Genomic DNA, 20,086 nt, shown 5'->3' on the forward strand with positions numbered 1-20,086 from the left:
TATCACTTAAATGAACAATTAAGTTCATTTCACTTAATAACAATATGGATAATGTTCCACCAGTTTCCACACTGTAAGAAAATGAAGCCAAAACTCTGTCCTGGTGAGCAGTGAAGCTACTGGGCTGCTTGAGCCTCAGGGCAGATGTCACAGTCCAATCACAGGGCTAACACGTGGAGACAACCATGCATTCACACACTCACACCTACTGGGCAATCTAGAGTTTCAAATTCAACTGAAAAACATGTTTCCAACTGTGGAAGAAAGCCAGAGTTACCTAAGAGAACCATGCAAACCCCACACGGAAAGACACCTGTCTATCAAGGGAATCCAACCAGAAACCTTCTTGTTATGGGGCAACAGCACTAACCACTGCACCGCTCTGTAGTCCCCATCTAACAACTAATTAGAATTCTCAGATGAAAAGGAAATACTTCAGTGACACAAAGAATGTTTGCGAAAAATGTGTTTGATTGAATGTTTTGTGTTTTAAGTTTGATTAATTTTCCATTTGTTACAATGGAGAAGATGGGACAGCAGCCATTCATGAGGAGGTGCTTTAAGAGTTTTGGCTTCACTTTAGGAGAGCTGTCATGTCTGTTATCTTTTATGTTTGACAAGGGGCAAAACCAGCTATTTTGCCCAGTTTGAGAGCTAAGAAGTTATTCAATATAAAACACATGTTGGGTTGTTTTAGACTGTCATGCATTGTACTATTTTCTATTATCATAAAATACCCACAAAATCTGTTTTTCATCATTTAAACTCTTGGATAATTTCTTATTTAAGATGTTTTTTAAACCCCTCGAGTTCCAATGCCAGCTATTGGGTTTAAAACCAACGGCACTCAATTTTCTGGGAGCACAAAGTGACCCAATACCCACAAATTTCTTTAGTGACACCTTTGCTCTTAATAGACAATAGTCCACTGATGAAGGAAGTAATAGTATATCTCTGTTCACAATCCCTCTGCCTAATCACAGTCATCAAGCAGCAGATAGATTTCTCTATTATTTAATCCATTATCTATTACAGGCGCAGAACCCATCCACTCTGACCTTTACTCTAGCCATGCAGACACAAAATCACTGACCTCTTAGAGGACAATAATCAGTGTGGCTTCACTCTATGAAATCCCAGCAACTCAGCAATACCCAGAGAGAGAGAAAGATGAGTGGAAATTGTCACATTACTCAAAGAGCCGTATGACCATCAAGCTCCAAGTAAATTCAGTGATATAAACCATAAAATTAGAGAACATTCCCTCTTGAGTGGTCAGAATGACTCATTTATTGTATTAGGAGATACTTGAGCTGAAGTGAGCCCACTGGAAACATTTAATGTGATTGAGTTTTGATTAAAATATGAGATGAACCTACTCATAACTGGAAGAAAACATTACCTCACTGACGTGGTCTTTACAGTATAAATCTCTTGGTTTAGTTACTTTATTCAGCCCAAAGCTTAAATTAGCATGGATCAGTTATAATCGTGTACTTTTTCTCACCTGCATATTTTGTTTTCTTTTAAAGAAGTTATGCTTTATTTTACTTTATCACTTTTAAAGTTACCATTTTAGCCCCTTTTATTTACAATAAAGTTAACTTTGTTTCTGTGACTTTGAGCTTGCATGCCTTTTGAATATACATGATCTATCTCGGCTTTCAGTTGAAATCCCTTCATCATTGAGATCAGTATCAGGCACTATTTATATATCTGAAGTAAAGATATTACTTCCTTTAAATAACCTAAACCTTTATTCCTGGTCTTGTTAAAATAATTACAGTTGCCTTGCTTCAAGAAGGAGCTTTCTGCCTCTAATTCCACCATAAACATAACTTACTTACAACCACCTGCAGAGTGTGTTGGCAGACTAGCTCAGCATGTGGTGCCTCTCTGCTTGCAGTTGTTGTCAGCTGCACTTTTGTATAAAACTAGTGTGAACGTAATGATGAGGGGAAAAAAAGAAAAAAATGATCTCATATGTGATGTTACATTTGTTTTTACAGCCAGTTGGTTTGGTTTGAAAAAAAACCCACTTAGTCTCAACAGGTGGATGTTTTGGTGAAGGTGGAGCCCTCAAAACAACTATATATATATATATATATATATATATATATATATATATATATATATATATATATATATATATATATATATATATATATATATATATATATATATATATATATATATATATATATATACATACATACATACATACATACATACATACATACATACATACATACATACATATACATACATACATACATACATACATACATACATACATATACATACATACATACATACATACATACATACATACATACATACATACATACATACATACATACATACATATACATATATAATGTCAAAGACACGGTCCCTTTGAAAAAAGATTAGAATATGGCATCAGGGATGCATCATTTAAAAATATATATACATATTCTTAACAATTTGGCTACAACAGCATGTTTCAAATATATTGTATTTGATGCTACATGGGACCTTGAATCTGTCTGCCTCTTTCTCCCTGGCACTGTTTCTATCACACGCTGTTGTGTATTGAAATACTTCAAAGTTATCTATAAATAACTGACGCACCTGGAGGAAATCAAGAAATAGTCTGGAGAGGCTCTGGGTGCCTAATGCTTTGTTGTAGTAGTTGAACTACAACAAAGAAACAACTCCTGCATTATGCATTAAAGGCAATTATGCATGGTCTTAACAATGAGTCCAGCGGACAAGCATTTAAATATGAAGCTTTCATTTTAGGACGTACAGCATACAAAATGTATGAGCTGTAATCACTGAAAATTGGGCTTGTTTTCAAAAAACAGTGCTTGAGGCCATTTATTTATTATCCTGACTACCAAATTAAACCTCCTTCAACCTTTTTAATTCTATAATATCATTGCAATTTACCTTTCAATGCTAGTGGATTGTTCCAAAATTATGTCAGCACATTCAGTGTCGCCTCTCATATGTAAATGATTTATCAACTGAGGCTCCATGAAAACTGCCCATACACACACAAACACACATGCAGAAAAATGGATACAGATTAGCACACACAAACGCACCATCACTATTGTTTCTTATGAAAGAGGAACAGAGGATGTTCGCCTCAGGCTGCAGGAACAGATTGAGAGTTAAACAATTGCTCCAGTGACACCAGTGAAGACGGGGTGGGTTTATGTTCTTAGTAATGGTAGAAAAAGGAGCTGGGGAGAAATTTGATGGGGCAGGATGGATAAGTGGACACTTAGCTGGAGGTTAGAAATGTGTCTGGCTCAGCGTGGGGTGTTATAGGACATCTCTTCGTGTGATCGTTGATTGCTTCAGTTTGTGTCAGTGTTATTTATTATTTCAAACAATCTTGTACCACTTTAAGATGTATGGAGGAGTCTCAAAACCAAAAGCCACAGAACTTCTGCTATTTTAGATTCCTATAAAATAAACAGAGCACACACCAAAGCTGGAGCTTGTCAAGAATATTAACTAACTGATCTCTGTGATATCTATTCAGTTTACAAAGGCCCTCACATGTGTGTGTTTCACTATAGGGTGCAAGACCTGAAAGAGCTTGGGGAGCTTTCACCTCACTGGGACAACTTAAGAAAAGAGGTGATGACACGATACGGAGGAATCATCAGCACCTACCAGGAGACTTTGGCTGAACTGGACAAGATTACAGGTATGAACATGCTTGCTGCGAAATCTAAAGTCCACACATGCTTCTCTGCCTTTGACTCAAATATATATTTTTACACGTATTTGGACATGGTTTCAAGGTGGTCAGGATGTCCTAAGTTCTGCAGCTTTTATGAGCATCTCTGTTCAGACAGTTAAGGTGGGTGGTTTCAGGTATTTTGTTAAAAGGATGAAGCTCAAGTCTGATATGGAGCTTTTATGGTCCAATGTTTACAATTTATATACATATTTCTTTGTTTTACTATATTGCAGTCAGGGTTCATCTCTTTACACAAAAAATGGTCTTCTTAGGCAACAGTTAGATAAAGATTTCAAAATACAAGCAATAAAAACACAGACTCCCCCAGCTGTTAAAGGGTTCCTGGAAAAACTTCCCTAAAAAGGTACCTGTACTGCAGCCAGTCAGCATGGGGAGCTCTAAATCTTTGCGCTACACAGTCAGTGAACACATAGGCAGAACATTTTGATCTACAGTTCATGATCATGACAAACAGATAGAAGAAAACATGTATAAAGACTGATATTTTTAACAAGAACTGAGTCACAATTGTGTTATTTTTGTGCTGTCAAAAGAAGAAGCAGAGCACCTTGTCCAGCACTCAACTATTTTTTTTCAAAGCAGAATTAGGATTTCTTTCTTTGGATAAGACTCAGTTGGATTTTTGAAAGTAAACTCTTCTGTAATATGTGGTCCCCACAAAGACACTTGTGGAAGAGGGTTAAAGGAGCAAGGTGTCAAGTGTCTGTTTTATGGATCAGCTTGTTATAACCCTGTCGCAACACAAAGCTTTGCCACATCTCCTCACCTATGCGGTTAAATCCAAAAAGAGACGCACTCTCTGGGTTGAAGGATGAATTCTGGGTGATTTCTGTCAGCAGAAAGCTTAGTAATTATTTGTCTACTTGCTGTCAAAAAAGTTTCCATAGCAACCTAGGTTTCATCAGGGGCGCTTGAGATGTGTGAGCCAATGTGCTCTTCTATGCACTGTCAAGGTAAACGTTTGCTTTGCTCATAATAACTGATACTTGTCTCCATTATGTGCAAAGAACAACACAAGATTCATCTCATTTGCAAACGATCTGTGTCCTACTTGATATGCCAATATGTTTTTTTGTTGTTGTTGTTGTTGTTGTTTTTACACATTTTGCAAACGTTCAACAAAACAAAATTAATCATCCAAGTTAGCCCTGGAGTGAACACGGATGGTGGTTGTTGTATTGAGCAAGGAAACATTGGGTATCTGTAGAAGGCATGCTGATGCTAACATTTTTAAACTGAGGACATGTAGTCAATTAATTGTTTTTGTTGGGTTTCAGTGCTTAAAGCAAGATGAAAACATGTGCATTAAGTGTCCAGGAAATACTGTTGGCGTTGTCCTTTTATAGCAGAATCCCTAAATACTCACACTTGTGCTGTCATACTAAACAGCAGATGTTAACTGTACAGTAATTATCTGATTCTGTCCTAAAGTTAACTCACAAAATTATTATTTATGAGAACATTAAGGGGCTTGTAGCCTGATCAATTACTGAGAGTTTGTTTGTCATTATTTTTATCCTGTGTTTCTCCTCATCCCCATATTAAGATACCTGTTTCAGCTGCTGTTTGCTTTGCGTTGCTTTGTTGGTGTTTGAGCCACTGCATGGTGAGGGCGAGAGGGGATGGATAATGTGACATTGGTCATTATGGTTCATGACAAGTCTGTTGTGTGGGCCACATCCTGATCAAACCCGAATCAATTTAACAGCATGGCAGACCCAGCTTTACAAGTTGGGTTGGCAAGCTGCAGGGGATTAATTATTTATAGGTTTTGATGAGACAGTGTGGAGGGTGATTGAGAGCTGAAGACCGGTAGGTGAGCCAAGGTGGGAGAGATAAGTGATGAGACAACAACCATGTAGACAAAATGAGCTGTAACATAAAGGTACAGGGAGTGTCAGCTATTGTTAAGTTGTTAAGGCAATTAAGTTATGTAAGTTTATTTATATATCTAAAAAAAACTGCACTAACATAAAATTTAATGTTCTTAAATAGGTTGTCATTAGTATGTTATGTATTCAAGTAGAGGATATGGATATTCACAAATGAGTGTAGCTGTACTGAAGGCTTCTGCTTGTTCAGCAAAAGATTTTCTTTGTCATTGTGGTGAGTTTATGCCAAGTGCTTGCTCATTGGTGGATCAATTTTGGGTCAATGTAAATAATAAATCAAAGATTACAGTTTAAATCTGCTCTTAATATCAGGTATTAGCAAGTCAATGCTAGAGCTTCTTGTCCAGCAGAGAACAGCAGATGTTGGTGGACCTCAGGAAATAGCTGGTCTTCCTGACAACATCTCCATGGCCACTGGTGAAGCAGTCTGCTGTGAAGAAAGGGTCTACATGAGTTACTTCCCCTGGAAAGAGGGCATCATATCAGCACATGAAATGGAGCACCTTATGCTCCAGGCATATGTAAAGAGGTTGGGGCTGAAAAGCCCAGGTTTACCAAGGGGGTTTGACACCCAGGCTTTGTCAGTGCTGCAGCTGTCCATCTGCTCCAGGGTGCTGGCATGACAGGGTCAAACCTGCGCAAAGACACAGAGGGAGCTGTGAGGAGGTGGGGAAAGCAAGCTAATGGCTTTGGAGCAAGGATGTCAGCTGGGCGCCAGCATCCCTACAAAGACAGCTGAGGGGATTGCGTCAATGTGCCACTGCCCCCCTGCCAGGAGATGTGCGAGTATAGGGTGCTAAACATCAGTGAATGGCGGTTTCCAGTGGATAAAATGGAACCTGAGGGAGTGTAACAGACAAAATGCCACAGCAGGAAATTACAGCTCAAAAATATCCTTATTTCCCAAACATGATGTCTTTATAGTTTGAGCTCATCAAATCCAAAATTTAATCTGAAATGGTTAAGACATCTTTGAGCACAACACAATAAACACAAATTAGAAAAGGAGGTATACCATAAAATGCCCCCACAGTGTAACACTAGCATTGTCTGCATTTTAATGGTGTTTTTAAAAGCTTTGGGTTTTGCTAGTTCATGTTGCTCTGAGGATTTCTATGTTTAATAGGATTATTTATACATTTAAATTAATTAGAAGCTGACTCTAATGCGCAACTAATTTAAGGTCAATCCTGAGTCAGAGCCTGTTCACTGTAGAAAATCAGTGGTTTGTGCCTGTTTTGTGTGTTGGATGGAAGTCTTCCTGTTTTTTTTTTCTGTTATGCAGTATTCTTTGTGTGAAAAAGTGTAAAAATAAAGCCAGTGAAGCTGTAGATGGTGAAATGAGACGAGTCTGCAGGGAAATGGAAACAGAGTCCTGTGTTCAGGTTCACCGCCCTCATTTTATTCATTTTTAATGACGAGCTGACCTCAGCAAACACTTCAAATTCTCTAATAACTGTATACATTCATAAATTAATCATCCCTGCTTTCATTGTTTATTAAAGGCACAGATATAATCCGTCAGGGTGCTGTTTGTTGGACCTTCAACACTGCAGGCTTTTCTCTGCACAAGCTGTCAGTCACTCTTAAAGTGCTCTTAAGGGATAACTGCAGCTTAAAGCCCAGAGCCGGGTATTGTAGATTAAGGCTCATATCTTACTTTTTCTCTTTAATATCTGCATTAGAACAGTTGTCTGTGCAGTCTGTTGCCTCCAGGTAAGATGTTCAGCAGTGGAGTACACACTATTCTCTATTTTTCTTATTTTTACGGTTAACATTTAAATGATATCAGTAAAGAAAAGCCTGGGATAAAGTGGCCATATTTTTATGAATGGGCTGCATTAAGAATATCATCTTTAGTCCTGACTCACTTGTCCAGAGATAAGTGCCTGAACTAAATCCTCTTCTATGTCTACAACATGTGGATTTATAGCAAACCTTGCAGTGCATTCAGTGCAGCGGGACCCTATAGGTAAAACTCTTAACAAACCCAAATGGAACCACATTGATCTGACAATGATAATCTTGATCTGACAGACCCTGTTTAAAAGTCTTAGATTACAGCATTGTTTGCTGTCATTTGATTTTTTTTCTCTTTCATTCTTCACAACTTCTCCCTGAGCAATTAGGCTGAAATTATTGGAGATGTATGATTGTGGTTGCCTCTGTTCCAGATGAGTCTAAGGACGGTGGGCTGGTCAGCGCTCATGCATTGATCCCACAATGGTCTGTGACTCATTTAGCCTGCCACCAGACTTTTATAGATAAACCTGTAAGAGTCCACAGAGAAGGAACGGCAGTCTGTTGTGTGTGAGTGTGTGTGTGCTGTGGCTCAGGGACAGAGTGGGTCATCCTCCAACTGGAAGGTCATTTGTTCAACCTGAGCTCCCCCTGTCAGCATGTTTGGTTTTCCTTCCTTACATCATACTCTCTCAGAAAATCCAGCAGACTCTAAATGTGTGTGAATAATTACCTTGAAAGTGGCCTCGCATGGAACTATATTAGTGTGTCAATATGTAAGTTGAAGTATGAACACAGCTTGCAGTTAAAAAGCCACTTAAGCGTTTGCAAGTGCTGTCAATTTACCATCTTAGGAGTAACTTTTAATAAACAGATGGTTCTCTTGAGAGTTGAGTTTTCACCTGATACCATGAAATGTTCTCTTTGCCTGATAGTACTTTTGATTCATGACCACACACTTTTGATTTATGTGAAATTAAAGATATGATGATAAAATATTTGCATGTGAATGCTGAACTTAGATGATCAACATGGTAATCCTTTTTATCTGTAATACATATAGAAGCTGAGGTGGCAGAGTAACACGTGTGCCAGCAGTCTCTGCAGCACTGCTGAAAAAAGGAAAAGTGAGAGGGTTGTCTGTTTGAGAGGACCGCCCTATGTAGGAATAGGCTGATTGGGAGATTTGAGTGTGACTGATCAGAAACAAAAATTAAATCAGCAGACTGTCAGCTGATTACATACAGAGCATATAACGTCTGTGTCCAGCCAGATTAACATACCACTCCTGCTGTTGCTTTGTGCACAGGCTCACTTGTTGCATAGCTAACTCCCCAGTTTCATTAGCAAAGCACATGTCTTATCACATGAAGGCTTACACACTTTGGGCTCTAATTTCGTAGACCAGGTGCAAGCACAGGCACACCTGCCCTGCACCGGCCTTCGCCGTGCGGACAGGACGTGACCAGCGCACTTTGCAAATTTTCTGCAGTGCCAAGAGAGGCGCAGAGGAGCGCAGAGCTGTGCGTCCACACCTCCCTCCGTGTAAATGGCAGAGAGGGAGGAGAAAAGCTGTGAGTGGGTTTGACACAGCCGAGCGCTGTTTTCACCAATCAAACGAGCGCCTCTCCTCGCCTTTAAATGCCCTGCAGCCAAGGCACAGCATCTGATTGGTCTGAGTGATCCCAGCACCGCGGAAACAGTGCTGGTAGCGGAGACGGTCAGAGCCGCTGTCCCTGCAGCAGGAGAATGGATCGCGGGGCACATCGGCGGACACGCAGCGCATCACCTTGTGGACAGATTAAATCTGTTCCTTTGTCATTAATAGGAGTACAAAATTAAGAGACAGTTACACAGCTGGCTTATCCATTCAGAATACTTTTGATCCACCTGCACTCCTGGTTTGTCATCGCCAAATAGCAGAACCTTTGGTGATATAATCTCCCAGTGTCTCCACCTCATCCTCCTTACAATAATGTACTCCATCTTTTTAGATCAGGTTAAAAATAAAGACTAAAACAGAGAAATATGGGAAATCACGGGTAAATCCTGAGTGACATACATTTATTTTGTCTCTTTTTTCTTTGTCTTTTCTCTCCCTCTTTGAATTAAATGAAATGAGAGAACCAGATATATACTCAGTATCAGATGTTAAGGCTGTTTATTGTTTAATTGTAAGATGTGCATCAAACTTCCAGCTGCCGTCAGGTTAACTTTCCATTAAGACAAACTGCTTTAATCTGACATCAGATGCAACGGGAAAATTAGTATAGATATAAATGTATATGCTGGTTCAGACAGTTATATTAAATAGCGATTACTGTGATTGTTTACTGCATTAAAATGTGCCTGACACTCTGGAAACCTGCCTCTGAGGCTTTGATAACATGTGCGCACATGTGCGCCTGTCACCAAATTACAGCTGCGTGGGGTGCGCTCCGCCTTGCGCCGAGGATAGACCAGGTTGGAGCTGGCGAGCTTTCAGCGCACTTTTTTGGCACAAAATTGTCACTGCGCCAACATGAATCTGCTGACACCTCCCCCTGGTGCGCCGTCAACTCCCCCTTGTGCGCAGTCACGCCCATCTCTGCGCAGACGGTCTACCAAATTGTCAAATTGGCAGCGCACGGCGGTGCGCCGCACAAAATTAGCACTCTACAGGGTGCACCAGGCTTGCGCCCCCTGCGTTGCACCACGAAATTAGAGCCCTTTGTGTCTTGCCTTTTGTGAAAAAAAAAATACTTGACATCTACTTGACATCAGATGTGCTCAAAGCACAAATGCACACTCAGCACTTAATGAATATTTTAATGTCTTAATGTTTCCCTGGTGGTTTTTAGTGCGTTTAGGCCTTGAAACATGCTTGTGGTTTTCATTGACTTTCACTGAAAAGAGGCTGCAGGCTTGGCAAATCTGGCCCTTAGAGCTTTTGACTGAACATTTTGTCATGCGCAGCTTATGTCTTGTCCCTCATTATTCTTACTTGGGGGATGATATATTCAGCGTTTAGACATGGCATCTGTTTACGTTTGCTCTGTGATAAGTGGCGACAAATGTGTTCCCACCTTAAGAAGGAGAGATGATTGATTCCAGTGCTTGAAAATAATAAGCCCTATCACATCAGCCGCAGCTGAGTTGAAAATGTTTTCCATTTCTGAGGCAGCACGTTTCAGCTTCAGTGAGTTGGCAGTTCAGCATTATGTACAGTAATGGAGGTGCTCTGGATTTGTTTTTATGTTTGCCAACCTGCAGAAAAGATGTTTTCAAAATCTGTTGCAAGTAGCAGATTCTCTCATTTAGTCCCTTTTTTTTTAGGTCCAAAGATTTGAGTTGCTGGTGTGTTTTCTTCAGAGAAATAACTAAACAGGACAAAGCAGAGCTATAAAATATGTGATGAAGAACAGCTGGGAAGAGAAGATACTCACTCATTTTAATTATGTTGTAATTAACAAACATTATGGGCTATAATACAATGAACACACTCTGTTGCTCTTAGAAAACCACACACACACTTAGATGAGGATTTCATGTCACCATTTATGATATTGTATTTGGAAATACATTCACAATTTAAAATTAATGTTTGTTTATTTCATTTATTTATTTATTTTTCATTTTGACGTTTCAATTGATAGAGATGTAAAGACAGTTTTAGAAAATAGCTTATCATTCATCTTTATCAGTTTTTTTATTTATTGCTCTTATCACATTTAATAAGTTGTATTTTGAGTATCTTTACAATCAAGAAATCCTTGTATTGTAGCCCACAGCAAACTACTGTATTATTAGACATTTATAAGAACCAGTCAAAAACTGATGTGCTCAATGCAAAAACACTATGAGGAATGGAAAACACTTCTTCTCAGTTCATCATGACTTAGACCACTTTTATGATCAGTGTTACACTTACCACAGACAGTACATACAGAAGTGTGTTGTAAAATATTTTAGAATATTGTTTTTATACTTAGAAGACACAAATACACTGAAACCAATATATTTTATTTTTCCCATAAAAAACAATGTACAATGTGTACATCCCAACCAACTCAAACATGCACATACAGTGATCTACATACAAAACGACAGAAGAATTCACTTTATATAGTTACAATGTAAAAAAGATCAAATAAAGAATAAAAAAAACAATGCTGCATCCTCTCTTCATCCTCTCATGATTTCAGTTTCCTATTTAGGAGACAGAAGATGTAAAGATGAGACAAAACTTTTGAGTGGCATATAGTTTGAGACCCCTCACCGTATATTCAATAGCACTTTGACCACTCAAAGAACTATTACACGATTGACTCAGTACTCTCATATAATCATGCACTCATTGCAGAGGATGCTATAGTAGGGGGACCATCTGTATTGACTTATTACATTCATACATTCTTTCTCAAAGACACTCTGGTGTGGGAGTTGAGATCAAGCCATCAACCTTCCAACTGAGACATCACATAATCACTGAGCCACATTTGTTCAAAACAATTATGCAGAATTTTACTACTTATCATATGTGAATGATCTTGGTTTCAGTCTGAATGTTATTTGAAAGATCAGATTTTTTAAAGTTTAATGACGAAAATTTGTTTCACTAACAATTTGAATTGAAAAAAATCCACTGACATCCGTCTACTTTGTGACCTTTTTGAAATATCTGCTCTCTTCAAAGGTGGGAAAATGATAATGTGGTTTAAGTTTTAATTGAACTAAATGTTCAGATGCCAGACTAGACGGTGAACCTTCAAGATGTGACAATTTTTCGTCCTTCATTCAGGTCTTCTGCACCTGCTCTGTTTAACTTAATTTCTAGCATCTCACACCTACGGCCAGACTTAATAATTATTACCTCTTTGTGTTTTTTGTGCAGTTGTCCCTGAAAGTAGAGCCGAATTTCAAAGAGCCTCATCAGCCATTTTTAGATCTGAGCTGCCAACGAGTGTGTCAGACTGTGATGTTTAGCTCAACTATAAGCCACAAACGATGAGTTCTTTGGCAGAAAATTTTAATTGGTCATTTTGAGAAAAGTAACAGCTGCAGAAGGCATAAAATCCTGTGCTTAAGGATTACACTGCACATTAGTGGCTGCCATAAGGAGATGATGGGAAAAAAAAAGATGATTGTTGATGTCTTGTTAATACTTTTTGTACTTGATGTGCAAAAATGCCATTAATGCTTTTGGATGAGTCTCAACTTGGATTTGTTAGGCTATAGATATATTCTTATTCCAAAAGCTAAATTTAACACTGGTATGTTTATTTATCTGTTTTAATCAGCGTTTAACCTGGGACAGAAGTTCAGTTGTGCTGTACTTTTAATTAAGCATCAACCCCCTGGAGATGATGTGAATGCTCATATATTCCACTTTTTACTTTTAAAAATAAAAGCAGCCAAATTGATAAAACCTCCAAAACTTTCCAAAGTATTAATGAGTCAGTGCTTCAGCTACTTCAACCACTTTTTGAACTAAACTGATTTCAATTTGGTTTTATGTATTCCCTTTTGTCACTCAATAGATCTCATCAAGTTTATCTTGAGTTATTTAATGTCTGAGATTGTTCTTTCTATCAGTGAATAAAAAGAAAACATTCAAACATCAATCCAATTTGTTACTTATTTGTTAACTTGTTTTGGTGTCTGTGATCAAAGCACAGAAACACGATTAAAAGAGTAATTCATGAAAAGCTGGCTTGAAGGGTCATAGTAAAACTACAAGAGGAGCCTTCATATGAATATATTTCTCATAAACCAAAATTGAATCATCTCACTTAATCACATTTTATTCCATCAACGTATAAACTTTTGTCTTTTTTTTTTTTTTGTATTTCAGGTCGTTCATTCAAGCCAAGCTGCTGCAAAGCTCAGAAATCTCTGGAGTTTATCCCCATTAACTTACACACCCAGCGGATGAGAGTGACGTGCCCCAGAAAAACAGGTAATACAGTATCTGAAACTTGAAATGCATTTATCTAGCAGCTTAGATGATCCTGCTGTCACAGATTTTTTTTGTACAATTTGAAACTTTGTGACTTTCACTGAATACATGATCATTCATCACTTCTAATTTTCAGATCATGAAAAATACTGCAGTGTTGTCTGCTACCTTATCGATGTTAATCCACCATGAACTCTTTCTTTGCCCTTATTTCATAACTTTCAGGAGAAAGTATTGCCCACTCTTAAGACTCCCCACTTTATAAACCAACCAGTCCGTAAATATGTCTGTTTACTGTTTGGCCTAAGCAGTGTCACAAAGCAGGGAAAATGTGTCTGTAAACAACATTTTAAGACAAGATCGAGTAATCCAGAACCGTTAAGTTTTAAGTTAACTGCTATGGCTCTGTGAAGAAGTGTGCATTCATATTCAGGTGGTCATTTTTAGCCCTTTTCATCATTACTTGGTTTCCATTTTTATTGCCTTGACGTATAAGAAACCAATACAACTGCTTTAAAAGGTTTTAGTTTCATAAACCTGCCTGGTCTCAAATCTCTCAAAAGAAGAAGAAAAAGAAATGAAAGGCAGGTGTTACAGAAACCTCACATTCCCATAAGTCACAGTGGTTTTCACCTACTGAAGTGTTTCAGCCCCTGACTTCTCCATCTGTCAGACACTCAGAGGGCTCAGACAGGGAGGATCTAGGTCATAGGCCAGGCTGAAGGTGAAAATTAACGTGGCCTCAGAAAGACAGACAAACACTAATTAAGCCCTTTGTGTTTTCCTGGAGAGAAAAGTCCAGACCATATCCTTCTCCACCACTACTATCTGGCTGGCAGAGCCTGTCATTGGCCTGGATCTGCCTGAGTGTATCAAGGCGACTAACTGCTGCCTCACTGTCTGTGAGAGAGCTCCATTTCAGCTCTACACCGCATGATTGATGGAGAGTTGAAGAGAGACAAACCTTGACATAAACTGTGGTTCTTTTAGTGAAGGCATCAGACCTGACAGCTAAAATAGGTAAAATCAAGTCATCATACAACGCTGCAACTGTCCTGCACTGCAGAGGAGAGAAACAGGGAGAAGTGAGATAAAATGAGGCTTAGGGGAGTTTGTCTATATTTGATTGACAGTCTGATAATTACCCTCTGTAGACCCACCTTGACTCAGTTCCAAGCAGTGGTGCTTTAGTTGATGTGTCTGGATGTATACTCTCCATTATGTCTGCTACAGTCGAACCTGGAGTTAGACTCCCGCAGGATAAACACAACTCCCACAGGCTTTGTGATGTTAATTAAGAAATCTGGGTTATGATGTGAAAGTACTCACATCAAATAAAGTCTGAATGGCTGAGTCACAGAACTTAAATTACATCTAAAAACTGTGGGAAAGTCTGCCTGAAGCTCTAGGCTCTGATAATTAAGACACCTCGTTTTTTCTTTTACCTGAATAATTTTAACTTAATGACGGTTAAACCTTTTTCTATCCACCGTTTTGAACCAGTGTTTCAGCACCAATTAAAATACATCTTTTCTTGTGCTCATTTTTGAATATCATGCTTTTATTTTGTTTCAAAAATATATTTCAGAACTTGCCTGATGCACTGTTTTATGAAATATAACAATACGGGTCATACAAATCCCAACATTCATTAAAAATATATATATAAAGCTTAACCCACAAAATGTACACTAGCACACAAAAAATCAGCCAAATTAAATGTCTGTGAGTTGAAAGAATCAGACAATAGGTATTATCATACTGTGAGTTTAGAATGTGTTCCTTTTTTATCTAATATGAACAAGTAAGCCCTTTTACCATCCACATATCATACGAGCACCTGGACTCTTGTGTTGTTGTTTTCTGTTATTTTGGCATTTAAAGATTTAAAGATCCTGCTCTTCTCTCAGGAAGAATTTTAATTTTTGCTTGCCCTAATGGTTAAATAGTTACAACAATGACAACAGCTTGCATCAATTACGCTATTTCACTGCAGAAAACAAATCAACCTGCCCCATAATGGAACAGAGGCTCAGTCTCTGTCTGCAGTCAATTGCTCTATTGTTGTATTTGATTTTATGAAGTGACGCATTCATTGAGCTGAGCCACACAATCCACTCAACAATGGTAAACCGTACACTTTCATTCTGTGTATTTATCATTGAGTAAGAAAAGGAAAACCTAGGAAAGAAAGATTTCTAGCTCCATCAGTGCTCATTTCTTTTGCTGGGTTTGGCTTCTGTCTGAAATGACATCTGAAGAATATTTCCAGCCTGAAATCTTGGCAACTCAGAAAAACTGCACTGAGACACACTGTTTGGCACTCTTTTGGGTCAAAAGGGTTTTGTGTCACTGTTAAACAGGCTTGCGAAGCGGGTTAAGTATAAATTACAACCACTCATCCAGATGGCCACAATCCATTTCCTCTTTTAAAGCTTAAGTCCTCTCAGAGCTTAAATGGCTCACTCTGTTGTTGATTTATCGAGAAAAAGATGGTGTGAGTGGGAAAATCAAGCACAAATTGGTAATCAGACTTGATGTCCTGAAACCTGCCATTGTATTTCAGAGGACTTCTGCAGTTGGAGGACCAATTAAGAGAACTTGGGTATCTGAAAACTCCAGGGGCTGAATGTGTGGCAGACAGAGAGCCTCATGGTCAAACACAGGGATAATTAATGGAAGAAGCGGTGGGTCACAGAGGAGCCCCCACATCAAACCACGATTGGTCTGTTGTGGTGTTGTTAAGGGATGGGGATTCTGTTGGCCACAGTGTCATTTGTACCGCTGTGGCAACACTTGGAGCTGTGTCGAGTCATTAATTTCTATTTTCAATTATTTTTCAAGCAGTGTTCCCCTACTGTTGGATCTCTTGCTATCCCCTGAGTGATCATTAACTGACCTGGCACCCGACCACACGGAAATATTCACCTCAATAAACCCCCATCCTGCCCTTCCCTGCGTCTCTTATTTAATTGTGGGCCTCGTCCATTACTCATTCAAAACAAGGCCTGTTGTAAGCACCCCTGTGCCCGCCTAGCTGTCTGTGAAGTGTTTATTTACTTTTGACGACAGTGTGCAAATTGGAATAAAGCGCTGTGACATTGGCCGTCCTTCTGGTTCAACATAGGGCCAACACTACATTAGGAGTGCAGGATGACTATTAATGGAGCGATATGGACACAATATAAATCACTTTGAAATGTATGTGCCTAAAAAGCAACACAGAGTACAGAGTTACTTTGTGCATGAATATATGGCTTTACAGTGCATCTATTACTGCCTAGCTTGAAAGTTTTTTTTCAATTATCTTTTTATTTATGTATTTTCACATTTTATGGAAGAACAAAACCAAGACAAACAGAATCAGTATCAAAAGGGAGAGTTAGACAGGACGAAACTGGAAAAAATATATACAACAAGACAGTTAAAAAGTAAATTGAGTTAAAGAGAAAGACAAAAACAAAACAAAACAAACACCAAAATAAAAAATTAATACATTAATAAGGCATGGTCACAGTACTTTTTCCTCCTTTACACCCAGAGTCAGTGCATGAGCTGTCAAGCGACATAGATATCAGAGGTCCATAAGCGGTTTCCATATTTTCAGGAAAAGATCCCCCTTGTTTTTCAAGATATATGTACCTTGTTCCAGATGTAGAGTTTCATTCCAAGTTTGTTTGAACATAGTCAATGAAGGGGGACTGTGTTAGTTCCAGTCAAGCAAAATGCTTCTCTTTGCTATGTAGGATATCATGGCAATCCTCTAAGTGTGTGTGGGATCCAGGGTCCTATTCAGATCAGTACCAAAAAAATAGTATAGAGGTGTACAGTCCACTGTGATCCCCATGACCTTGATAGACTCGTGTCTCTCCAAAAGCGTTCGATCTTTTTGCATTCCCAGAAGATGTGCATGATTGTCCCAAGTTTTACATCAATGACATACAGGGGATGAGTTAGGAAACATCTTACTCAGGCAAAGTGGGGTAAGGTACATCCTGTGCATAAACTTATTGTTCTGTTCAATTCAATTATTTTGTGGCTTGGATATTTTGAAAGGGGAAAGCCACATGGCAAAATCAAAAGCACTCTAATCTAATATAAGTAACATAAACCTCTGATTCTGTCCATTGGTTAAGAACAGACTGATCCTGATATGCTAAATTATCAAACAAGATCACTAAATTCAAGACTGAAAATATCAGTAGAGAATTTTTCAGTGCTTGTAACAGCAGCAGCTGGGTAGGTGTCAGACAAAGTGAGTTACATTATGCTCCCAAAATGTTCTTAGCTTGTATTTTCCATGTTTAGGATTCACTAGAAATGGTGGGGATTGACAGTAAAAATATAACAAGATCACATTGTTTCCTCCCTTTGCAGATGCATTCTATGACATCGTCACCGTTGGTGCCCCAGCAGCTCACTTCCAGGGCTTTAAGTGCGGAGGCCTGCAGCGTCTCCTCAGCAGATATGAAGCAGACAAAAAGAGGTAAATCAAAACATAGGACTTAAAGGCTTTTGCACAATATTCCTCAGAAGGTAAGTAAATGCAGGATAGATTCTGGGGTGTGGAAACAGGCTGTTATTGACAAAAGAATTTAACTTTAGCATAATTGATAGTTCCAGATAAATTTGTCAGCAACCTGTGGAGTGGATTTCCACAGCCTCATACAGTTGCTTACAACCAAACAATGCTGTGAATTTTGACTGGAACTCCACTGCCTCTGACGGCTCAATTTGACTGGAGGCAAAAGGCTTGATAGAAAAGGCTTGTCATGTCAGAGCTGACTTTGTGCTGGTTCCTATTTCCTGGCAAGGATATTTTTCTTTTCCCCTTAAGTTGGATGTTAACTTGTCATTAAGAGCCAGCCACACATTTCTTGCCAGCTGACACCTGGAGCTTTCGCTAAAAAATTCTCATATTTAAAACCTACTGGTCAGGTAATTTTGCTTACAAGCTCTTTTCAGTGTTACTCCTACAAAAAGTGGGAAATATGTGGAGTCCAGCCATAGATACAGTGTTTGGTATCATTTCACTGCTGCCTAATGGGAGTCTCTCAGATTGAGTGTAATGTTGGAGTGGTTTCAGTTTGTGGCAATGAACCATTTTGATTGCTTGATGGGAAAACTATGTCTTGAGTTTCTTCTACTGACGGCAACCACTTGCTGCACAAGCACTCAGTGCAATGGTGATTTGATTTGACTTGATTTGATTTGATTATTGTATAATGTAGAAATAATTTGCCCAGCACAAACAAGACATCATTATTCCGCCAAAACGGGGTTAGAATCCAAAGTAGATACATAGAGAATGAAGATTTTATTGAATAAAAAAAATCTTCCTCACGTTTCTCTAAACTTTTGAAAAAGTGTGGCCAATTTTTTAGCTTTACATTTGGTTAACTTTTACATTCTCCTGTTGTTGTTATTGGACCAGTGCAGCTAAGGAATACATTTCATTCATTAAATGAGTCCTGAATTTATCAAGTTACTCTCAACTTCTCCTAATTCAAATAAATCACACAACTCACATTCTTCCTGGGTGCTAAATCCTCTGTAAGAGAGCTGCAGACCTTGCTGCTGAGTGTTTCATTCAGACATAGATACAGAGACAGATATATGCACATTCACTAGGTGAAAAGCCCACTTGGGTCACATATCCATATAGCTTCCTCCAACCTGAGATCAGCAGTACTCCGTACATTCTGCTGTCTTTGCCCTTTGCATGCCGGCTGGAGGTATATGTCACTGGAGTTCAGTATGTGGTCACTTGATAGATGCCAGGAGAAATGAAGGGTGATTTTTCCCAAAGCTCCCCATAGAGTGCAAAGTCATTACAGACCATGCCAGATCCAATTAGTTACAGAGTTTGCAGCTCAAGAAAGAGGGAGGAAGAGAGGGGAAGATAGAAAGAGGTGAGGTGTGGGTATGAAATGGATAAGTTGATGGGAAAATAGTTGGGGATATGTGCTGATGGTGAAAAATAAAAAAAAGGGGCTTCTTTACGCTGAAGTGCACAAGTGAATGTGGGGATGGTCAGTTTTATCTGCGAGCATGACAACGATAAGGTTAGCATACTTTTGAGAATCCACTGAAGTGAAATCATTTTCTTTCAATGAGAGATTAGACTTCTGAAGGAATCCTCCAGGGAGACGGAGCTTTTTGTTTCATATTTGACTTAGCTAATGACTCACTGTAGCTTAAATTTTCCAATTTTCCGCCTGGCTGACTGACTCTGGCCCGCGCTGAGCCTTATCCATGTTTGACCTGATGTGCAGTCATTTGTCAGTCATCGCCAGAAATAGGAATAAAGACCATTTCTCAGTGACTTTTTTCCCAAACTGTTCTCAGTTCCTGGTTAAATGAAGGTGCGTGACTACTTTCCATGAGGAACATTCATTATTTCATGCTTTAATTTGTTTTTATTACACAAGCACTTGATGTCTGACCAAATATTTAGCCAACAAGGACCTGATGAGATATGTGCACAAGTCTCAGTAGAGAGTCACTTAATTGTATTAAAAGTCTGCCTAGTTTGGAGGAGCAAAGTTACACGTGAGAGTGCACACACACACACCAAGTCATTATACTTCTCCCAGTGTGTCTTCTCGCCTTTCAGAAGAAGCCTTTTATAATCACATTTGATTAAAAAGAGAACTATTGTCAAATGTGAGCCTTGGCTATTCAAAGCTGTATTAATTTATCAGAGACAAGATAGAAAAGGTTTGAGGTAGGATAAAAAAAAGAAACTGGGCA

The 20,086-nt window shown here is 38.8% G+C and overlaps 1 protein-coding gene across 3 annotated transcripts in view; it reads left to right on the top strand.

The window, feature by feature from the left end:
* inpp4b (inositol polyphosphate-4-phosphatase type II B) overlaps positions 1-20,086 on the top strand; it is a 158,742-nt gene that overhangs the window by 102,042 nt on the left and 36,614 nt on the right. For all 3 annotated transcript variants that reach the window (XM_074686802.1, XM_074686793.1, XM_074686810.1), the window contains 3 exons: positions 3,576-3,706; positions 13,229-13,333; positions 17,711-17,819. In XM_074686802.1, the coding sequence (XP_074542903.1) occupies positions 3,576-3,706; positions 13,229-13,333; positions 17,711-17,819 (345 nt within the window). The remainder of the gene's footprint in view (positions 1-3,575; positions 3,707-13,228; positions 13,334-17,710; positions 17,820-20,086) is intronic.

This window comes from Halichoeres trimaculatus, unplaced genomic scaffold, assembly GCF_033239565.1.
Source record: "Halichoeres trimaculatus isolate MK-OKI-2021-1 unplaced genomic scaffold, fHalTri1.1 fHalTri1_scaffold_2, whole genome shotgun sequence".
Classification (NCBI taxonomy): domain Eukaryota; kingdom Metazoa; phylum Chordata; class Actinopteri; order Labriformes; family Labridae; genus Halichoeres; species Halichoeres trimaculatus.